The following is a 10,031-nucleotide window of genomic DNA, read 5'->3' on the forward strand; positions in this document are numbered from 1 at the left end:
GCTGCTTTGTGAGTCATATCAAATCAGCATTCTGTATATATGAGCTAATTCCTATGAATTAATGACATGTGTACCCTTATCTTCTTTCTCCTCTACTTTCTCCTTTGACAATAAAGTAAAGGAAACAGACGTAGACTGAATACTGCTATTGCCCTAATGGGAAAGTCCTCAGTTGTGTTCCTAGATGAGCCATCTACTGGCTTAGACCCAGTAGCCAGGCGTCTGCTGTGGGACACAATTACATGGATGTGTAGAAGAGGCAAAGCTATCGTTATAACTTCCCACAGGTATGACCCTTTGGGAAGCTTGGCTGAAAGTTAAAAAAAAGTATAGGAGGGCCTTAGGTGGAGCCAGAAATAAAGACAGTGAATGCTTAAGTATATGAGCTACATAGGAAAGACTGTAGGTAGAGGCTATTTCTTGACTGATGCCAAGAATCCTCAGTTGAATTCAGTAGTCCAGAAATGACAGAAGATAGGAAGTTAAGGAACTTTTCCTATTGTTATTTAGGAACCAACTGCTTTGAATCTTAAGATCTCCTCTTCCAAAATATGGTCTCAGTGGTGATTATCTGCATTACAAAGCTTTCCTACTGCAACTATTACTTTATCATCTTAGCTCTGTTTGGAGATATGGAATTTGCCTGCTGAAAGACAATCTCTTCAACCATATCTCCTTTGTGCCCCTAGCATGGAAGAATGTGAGGCCCTCTGTACCAGACTGGCCATTATGGTAAAGGGGAGGTTCAAGTGCCTGGGCAGTCCTCAGCACCTCAAGAACAAGTTTGGTAATGCATACACTCTGACAGCAAAGATTAAGTTTGGAAACAATGAAGATAAACTAGAAGAGTTCAAAGAATTCATGGCAGCAACTTTCCCAGGTAATGTAGGCAGGGCTTCCTTGTGATGACTGTGTTAAGTTTTTACATTGTTCTGCTTCATAACCTTTTGGTTATGCATTTGCATTTGGAATAATTTCTCTATGATTTCTCCATGATCTCCATGGAGATCTCTCCATTTCTCCAATGATCTCCATGATTTCTTAGTGTATACTTTCTCAAAATAGTAGAGGCTCTCACCAGTCTATTATGGGAATCAATGAGTATGACAAACCTGTTCATATGTATTCCTCTAGAATTAAATTATTGAGATTAAGCGTTTTCTTACCCTTGATAATTCTTTTTTTTTTTTTTTCAAAGATTTTATTTATTTATTTGAGAGAGAGAGAGCACATGAGAGGGGGGAGGGTCAGAGGGAGAAGCAGACTCCCCGCTGAGCAGGGAGCCCGATGCGGGACTCGATCCCGGGACTCCAGGACCATGACCTGAGCCGAAGGCAGTTGCTCAACCAACTGAGCCACCCAGGCGCCCGATAATTCTTTTTTTAAGATTTTATTTGATTGTTTGATTTATTTATTTGTTTATTTATTTATTTATTTATTTGCGAGAAAGAGCATGAAAGAGAGAGAGAGAGCACGAGAAGGGGGCAGTGGTAGAGGGAGAGGGAGAAGCAAACTCCCCGCCAAGCAGGGATCCTGATGCAGGACTCAATCCCAAGACCCTGGGACTGTGACCTGAGCCAAATGCAAACACTTAACCAACTGAGCCACCCAGGTGCCCTCCCTTGATAATTCTTTAAGGTTTCCTCTTGACCATGTATCTTCTGCCTTTCCTTGGTCCCTGAGACAGGCAATGCTTATGAAATGCAAACTAGAATAATAAACTTCCTTTACTCCTTTCAAGGAGATAATCTGGATGTGTAACATACAATGTGTAACAATCATTCTGCTTTTGTGGCTAAATTCAGTAAGTGCCTCTCTGTGCTCATGGTACAGAGTCATTTATAGCCAGCTCTATTTACTTCCATTCCCACTACTTTATTCGAATCATTAAGCAGAGACATGGTATGACTTTTAAGAATTTTTACTTCCTTAGTCTCCAGCTTGAGTGATCGCACTATCAATAGTGTGGTGCCCAGATGGTCAGGATACAAGATTAAATACATGGAGGGGAGGCTATAACAATGATAAAGCAGTAAATGGTATTGGACTGCACCAAGGAAGTCACAGTAAGAATAGAGAGGAGGATATGACAGGAAATGGATACACATACACAAGTGTGCATGCTCAAAGGGAAGGAACCACTATGTGGGAAAGATCATTAATTCGATATTAACTATATCAATTATACCTAGATATCCAGATAAATATGTCTGTTGGGCAGCTGAATATTCATTTAATCATTCATTCATATGATAAAGATTTATGGAGTGCTTATTGCATGCAGTGCTGAAGTTATGGAATTAACCACACAGTATCATATATGCTGTCTTTCAAATGTTGTATTTCTTTCTTTTCTCCTTTTCTGGTTTTATGTACATTATCCAGAAAAGGAGAAAAGAAAGAAAATAGTTGCTCCTTTTATAGCATGGCAGATTATACTCTCAGAAAGTTTCTTCTATTAAATAAAAATACATACAGGAAACATTAAGTAAAATTGCTTTTTAATGATTTGCTTAGACTCATAAAGAAAATGAGAACAATTCAAAAAAACAAAACAGAACAGAAAAAAATCATCAAGCTGAAACTTGATAGTAAAAATTTAAAAATGCAAAAGTGGATTTGCCTGAAGCAAATTCCAATACCAGTACTGAGATAGGAGGTGAAACTTTGGACTCACAGCAATATTGGGCAGCTTAACCTAAGATTCCCATAATAAGCAAGGACTTTCAAAAATGAACAGATGCTCTGGTTTCCAGCCCAGCATGTAAGAAGTTTGGAAATTGCCACTCTGTCCTAACAACTAAAAAGCTGAACAAACTGAAAAATCAATAAACTCTTCTAGAATCTAAAAGAGAGATGATGAAACAGGGCAAACCACTGCAGCCAAGATCAAAGAGAAAGGCAAATACAGGGAGTCCTGGCTTACCAGAGTGAAGACTTACAAGCAGAAATCACAGTGGTAACCAGGCCAGGATATGAAACCCTGAACTGTAACTGAATTGCTAGGTGTGCTGTGTGGATAATTCTGAGAGGTAAAAACTCCAGGGAAGGCAATCATGGGGGATTTCTACAACCAGATTACCACAGTAAATATCAGAGAAAAACCCTGCATATTTCTCACAGGGAGAAGGGAAGAGGAATCATTTTGAAGTATACCAGACAGCTCTTTTCTTTGTAACAAGGCGTGCCCTCAGGAGGAAACTAGTTAAACTAAACCCAACTGGATAGAGTATTATCAGAGCCTAACTGACCTTGAAGAAGGGAAATGCCCAACTTCAGCCATCTTTTTCCACATAAGGGAGGAGAAAAAAGCTGGGAAACTCTTACAATCCAGAGGCATAGGCCCCGTAAAAGAGTGAGAGTTACATAGGCTATAGAACACTTCCCCTCCAGAACACCGCATTAGGGAAGATTACTAATGACCTAACTACAGCATTTCCTTTTCCCCAAGAAGTCTAGCTATCAAGAAAAAATTACAAAGCATACAAAAAGGCAAAAAACACAATTTGAAGAGACAGAACAAGCATTAGAACCAGACATGGCAAGGATGTTGGAATTATCAGACCAGTAACTGAAAACAACTATGATTAATATGCCCAGGGCTATAATGGATACAGTAGACAGCAGGTAAGAACAGATGGGCAATATAAGCAGATAGATGGAAATCCTGAGAAAGAACCAAAAATTATGCTGGAGATCAAAAACACTATAATAGAAATGAAGAATGCATTTGATGGACTTATTAGTAGACTGGACCTGGCTGAGGAAAGAATCTCTGAGCTGGAGGATGTATCAATAGAATCACGAAAAAACAAAAAGCAAAGGAAACAAAAATAAACAAACAAACAAACGAAAACAAAAAACAGAACAAAATATGCAGACTGTAGGACAACTACAAAAGGTGTAACATATGTATAATGGGAATACCAGAAGAAAAAAAGAGAAACAGAAGAAATATTTGAAACCATAATGACTGAGAATCTCCCCCAAATTAATGTCAACACCAAACCACAGATCAAGGAAGCTTAGAGAACATCAACAGGATAAGTGCAAAACAAACAAAAAACCACACCCAGGCACATCATTTTTCAACTACAGAAAATCACAGAAAAAGAAAAAATCCTGAAAGAAACCAGAGGAGAAAGACCCCTTATCTATAGAGAAACAAAGATAACAGTCACATCCAACTTCTCCTCAAAAACCATGCAAGTAGGGGTGCCTGGGTGGCTCAGTCAGTTAAGTGTCTACCTTTGGCTCAGGTCATGATCTCAGGGTCCTGGGAGTGAGCAGTCTGCTTCTCCCTCCCCCTTTGCCCCTCCCCCATTCATGCTCACTCTCTCTCTCTCTCAAATAAATAAAACCGTTTAAAAAAAATGCAAAGAGTGAAGTGAAATATTTAAAGTGTTGAGAGAAATAAAACTACCAACATAGAATTCTGTACCTAGAGAAATTACCCTTTGTTGTGAAGGAGAAATAAAGACTTTGCCAGATAAGAAAAGAAAAAAATTGAGGGAATTTTTTGCCAGTAGACCGCCTTGCAATATATGTTAAAAGAAGTTCTTTAGAGAGAAGGAAAATGATACAGGTCAGAAACTCAGATCTACATTAACAAAGAAAGCGCACCAGAGAAGGAATAAGTAAAGATAAAAATGAAAACTTTAATTTTTCTAATTCTTATTTGATCTAAAAGACAAAAATTTTTCAAAGTAATAATAGAGTGATGTAATCAAAATGACCAAATAGGAGTTTTCTGTCTTCTCCACAAGGAACATCAATTTTGACAGTCACCCACATGCAAAAGCCCCTTTGTGGAAGTTAGAGTCAAGTAGAGAAGTTCCAGCACATCGGTAAGCAAAAAATCCAAGATTGGTCATACTGATGAGGGTAAGAGAAATAATTTCATTTTACCAGTGTCACCCTGACCACAACGTGGCACATCTCAGTGCCTAGAGAAACCTTCTTTGCCTATAATTTCCCCATGAGGGAAAGTAAGAGTGAATGAGTAAGTATCTGGCTTCCCAAGTTGTGAGGGACACTGGCAAAGAGATCCACTTTTTTCTTGCTCCATCCAGAATACTGGGATGCATTGCATGACTGGGGCAGGGACAAGCTAGGAGAACAGCAGCAGCCAAGACTCTCAGAAGTCATCAAAGGGATGCAGATCCTACAAATCACTTTGAAGACCCCATCAAAAAGCCTGCCAATGAGCTGCTGTTAACACCTTGACTACAGTTCCCCCTAACTGGTCCACAAACACCAATGATACTCCATGCAAGTCACCCACACAAAATCCATATCCTGTGGCTGGCTCCCTATGTGCAACTCCAAGGGTGTCAAGAGTGAGCCTTTGCAGATGACTGGTGTGCACACAGAGAAAGCTGGTCCAAATCTATGGGGTTGGAAGAAGGTACACAAATTTGAGCATTCAGCATCATGCTATGGAAAGCAAATAATACACTCTCATCACCTAGCCTAGCATAGCAGGATTGACAGAAGTCAAAGTCTTAATAATGCACTTCCAAGAGGGAACAAGTAGTATGAAGTAAGCATACCCATTGAAAGGGTCTGAGAAAGCCTCAGAATCCCTAACTGCTTGATAAAAGGTATTTTCTTCCTGAAAGCAGTCAGAAAAGACTGGAAGAGGTGACTGCTACTTCAGATGTAAAGACTCAGGCTCAAAGTGAAGGGATGAATAAAGATACTCCATGCAAATAGAACCAAAAGAGATCAGGATTGCTATATTCATATCAATTTTAAGTCAAAAACTGTATCAAGTGACAAAGAAGTTCATATAATGACAAAGGAGTCAATTTTATCAAGATGATATAACAATTATAAATATATACACACCCAACATGAGGGTACTTAAATATATTAAGCAAATACTAACAAATCTGCAGGGAGAAATAGGCAACAATATAATAGTAAGAAATTTCAATACCGTACTATGAACAATGGATAGATTATCCAGACATAAAATCAATAAGAAAATAGCAGACTTGAATGACACAATAGACCAAACAAAACTAAAACAACATAACACACATTCTTCTCAAACACACATGGAACATTCTCCAGCCTATATCTTCTATGAGGTTTCAAACAAGCCTTACCAAATTTAAGAAAAAATAAACCAGTTATCTTTTCTGACAACAATGGTATGAAACAGGAAATCAATAACATGAGAAATAGTGGAAAATTTACAAATATGCAGAAATTAAATAATACACTCTTGAACAACCAGTGGGTCAAAGGAGAAATAAAAAGGGAAACTTAAAAATGTCTGGCACCAGGGCGCCTGGGTGGCTCAGTTGGTTAAGTGACTGCCTTTGGCTCAGGTCATGATCCTGGAGTCCCGGGATCGAGTCCCACATCGGGCTCCCTGCTCGGCAGGGAGTCTGCTTCTCCCTCTGACCCTCCTCCCTCTCATGCTCTCTGTCTCTCATTCTCTCTCTCGCAAATAAATACAATCTTAAAAAAAAAAATGTCTGGCACCAAATGAAAATTGAAATAGAGTATATCAAAACTTATGGGATTCAGCAAAATAGCTCTAAGAGGGAAGTATACAGCTACAAATGCCTACATTAAGAAAAAAAATTAAAACTTCAAATAAACAACCTAACTTTACACTTCAAGGAACTAGAAAAAGAAGAAAAAGGTAAACACAAAATTACCAGAAGGAGGGACATAACAAAGATCAGAGAAGAAACAAATGATGGAATCCAGAAACACAGCAGAAAGATGAATGAAACTAAGATCTGCTTTTTTGATAAAATTTAAAAAAATTGAAAAGCATGTACCTAGACTAAAAAAAAAAAGAAAAAAGACTCAAAAATCAGAAATGAAAGAGGAGAGGAAACATTACAACTGATACCACAGAAACGTGAAGGATCATGATTACTAGAAACAATTATATGTGAACAAATTGGATAACTAGATGGATACATGGGGCGCCTGGGTGGCTCAGTCATTAAGCATCTGCCTTCAGGTCAGGTCATGATCCTAGGGTCCTGGAATCAAGCCCTGCATTGGGCTCTCTGCTCAGCAGGAGATCTGCTTTCCCTCTCCCATTCCCCCCGCTTGTGTTCCCTCTCTTCCTGTCTCTCTCTGTGTCAAATAAATAAATAAAATCTTAAAAAAAAAAAAAAAAAACAGTGTTGGGGAAAAGATGGCAGAGGTGTAGGGGACCCTATTCCAACCGGTCCCAGGAATTGAGCTGGATATCTAGCAGACCACTCTGAACACCCACGAAATCAGCCTGAGGTGTAAGAAGATAGATCTGGATCTCCACAAACAGAATATCAGAGGTGGTTAGTTTTGAGGTATGAAGTGGGGAACCGTGATTCCGTGGGCAGATATCAGAGGATAAATGGCAGTGGGAGGGAGCCTGGCCATGGAGATCCTACACCGCAGGTGAGCAATAGCCTCCCACACTGGGGACCCAGCACAGACTCGCAGACCGGTAGCGGTGGGGAAAGGACTTTAGGGCAGCCCCCCAGACAGAAACCCGGAGCAGTGGGGCTGCACATGCAAACTGGGGGCGGCTGGCGGTTTTAAAAGCACAAAGGGCAGAGACGTGCCCCGACCTGGAGGCGAGGACTGGGAGCTACTACAGAACACTCATGAAAGAAATTGAAGAAGACACGAAAAGATGGAAAAACATTTCATGCTCATGGATCGTAAGAATAAACATTGTTAAAATGTCTATGCTACCCAGAGCAATCTATACCTTCAAAGCCATCCTGATCAAAATTCCAATGACAATTTCAAAGTGCTGGAACAAACAATCCTAAAATGGGTATGGAATCAAAAAAGACCCCGAATCACCAAGGAAATGTTGAAAAAGAAAAACAAAGCTGGGGGCATCCCGTTGCCCAATTTCAAGCTATATTGCAAAGCAGTGATCACCAAGACCGCATGGTAGTGGCACAAAAACAGACATATAGACCCATGGAACAGAATAGAGAGCCCAGATATGGACCCTCAACTCTATGGTCAAATAATCTTTGACAAAGCAGGAAAAAATATGCAATGGAAAAAAGACAGTCTCTTCAATAAATGATGCTGGGAAAATTGGACAGCCACATGCAGAAGAATGAAACTCGACCATTCTCTAACACCATACACAAAGATAAACTCAAAATGGATGAAAGACCTCAATGTGAGACAGGAATCCATCAAAATCCTAGAGGAGAACATAGGCAATAACCTCTTGGACATCGACCACAGCAACTTCTTTCAAGATACATCTCCAAAAGCTAGTGAAACAAAAGCAAAAATGAACTTTTGGGACTTCATCAAGATAAAAAGCTTCTGCACAGCAAAGGAAACAGTCAACAAAACAAAAGGCAACCCACAGAATGGGAGAAGATATTTGCAAATGACACTACAGATAAAGGGCTGGTATCCAAGATCTAGAAAGAACTTCTCAAACTCAACACCCAAAAAACAAATAATCAAGTCAAAAAACGGGCAGAAGAGATGAACAGACACTTCTCTGAAGAAGACATACAAATGGCTAACGGACACATGAAAAAATGTTCATCATCATTAGCCATCAGGGATATTCAAATCAAAACCACACTGACATACCACCTTACACCAGTTAGAATGGCAAAAATTGACAAGGCAAGAAACAACAAATGTTGGAGAGGTTGTGGAGAAAGGGGAACCCTCTTACACTGTTGGTGGGAATGCAAGTTGGTACAGCCACTTTGGAAAACAGTATGGAGGTGCCTCAGAAATTTAAAAATAGAGCTACCCTATGACCCAGGAATTGCACTACTGGGTATTTACCCCAAAGACACAGATGTAGTGAAAAGAAGGGCCATATGCACCCCAATGTTCATAGCAGCAATGTCTGCAATAGCCAAACTGTGGAAAGAGCTGAGATGCCCTTCTACAGATGAATGGATAAAGAAGATGTGGTCCATATATACAATGGAATATTACTCAGCCATCAGAAAGGATGAATACCCAACTTCTACATCAACATGGTTGGACTGGAGGAGATTATGTTAAGTGAAATAAGTCAAGCAGAGAAAGTCAATTATCATATGGTTTCACTTATTTGTGGAACATAAAGAATAGCATGGAGGACATTAGGAGAAGGAAGGGAAAAACGAAGCGGGGGGGAATCGGAGGGAGAGATGAACCATGAGAGACTATGGACTCTGAGAAACAAACTGAGGGTTTTAGAGGGGAGGGGGGTGGGGGGATGGGTTAGCCCAGTGATGGGTATTAAGGAGGGCACATATTGCATGGAGCAATGAATTAAACAAAAACGAATGAATCATGGATCACTACATCAAAAACTAATGATGTATTGTATGGTGATTAATATAACATAATAAAATAAAATTTAAAAAATAAAAAATAATAAATAAATAAAAAGCTAGATGTTAAACGAAACAATGTTAAACGAAAACAATGATCGTGGATCACTACATCAAAAACTAATGATGTATTGTATGGCGATTAATATAACATAATAAAATAAAATTTAAAAAATAAAAAATTATAATAAATAAATAAATAAAAAACTAGATGGACACATCCCTAGAAACATACACCCTACAAAGACTGAATCAAGAAAAAAAAAAAAAAAAAAAAAACAGAAAACCTGAACAGACCAGAAATGAGTAAGGAGAATGAAGCAGAAATAAAAACCCTCCCAACAAAGAAAGGCCCAACTCCAGATGGTTTCACACATGAATTGTACCACATCTTTAAAGAATTAACCCCAATCCTTCTCAAACTTCCACAAAAATTTAAAGAGGAGGGAACACTCCCAAATTCATTTTACAAGTCCAGCATTATCCTGATACCAAAGCTAAATAAGGACACTACAAGAAAAGAAAATTACAGGCCAATATCTTTGATGAATATGGATGCAAAAATTCTCAACAAAATACCAGCAAGGGGGGCGGAGCAAGATGGCGGAGGAGTAGGAGACCTGGATTTTGTCTGCTCTCAGGAATTCAGCTGGATAGGGATCAAACCATTCTGAACACCTACAAACTCAACAGGAG

General features: G+C 39.2%; 1 protein-coding gene across 1 annotated transcript in view; it reads left to right on the forward strand.

Annotated features, from left to right (window-relative positions):
* Positions 1-10,031, forward strand: part of LOC110577498 (phospholipid-transporting ATPase ABCA3-like) — a 172,571-nt gene that overhangs the window by 147,824 nt on the left and 14,716 nt on the right. Inside the window, exons 25-26 of the mRNA XM_044915268.1 lie at positions 117-287; positions 690-880. Of these exons, the coding sequence (XP_044771203.1) occupies positions 117-287; positions 690-880 (362 nt within the window). The remainder of the gene's footprint in view (positions 1-116; positions 288-689; positions 881-10,031) is intronic.

The sequence above is a fragment of the Neomonachus schauinslandi genome, chromosome 5 (genome assembly GCF_002201575.2).
Source record: "Neomonachus schauinslandi chromosome 5, ASM220157v2, whole genome shotgun sequence".
Lineage (NCBI taxonomy): Eukaryota > Metazoa > Chordata > Mammalia > Carnivora > Phocidae > Neomonachus > Neomonachus schauinslandi.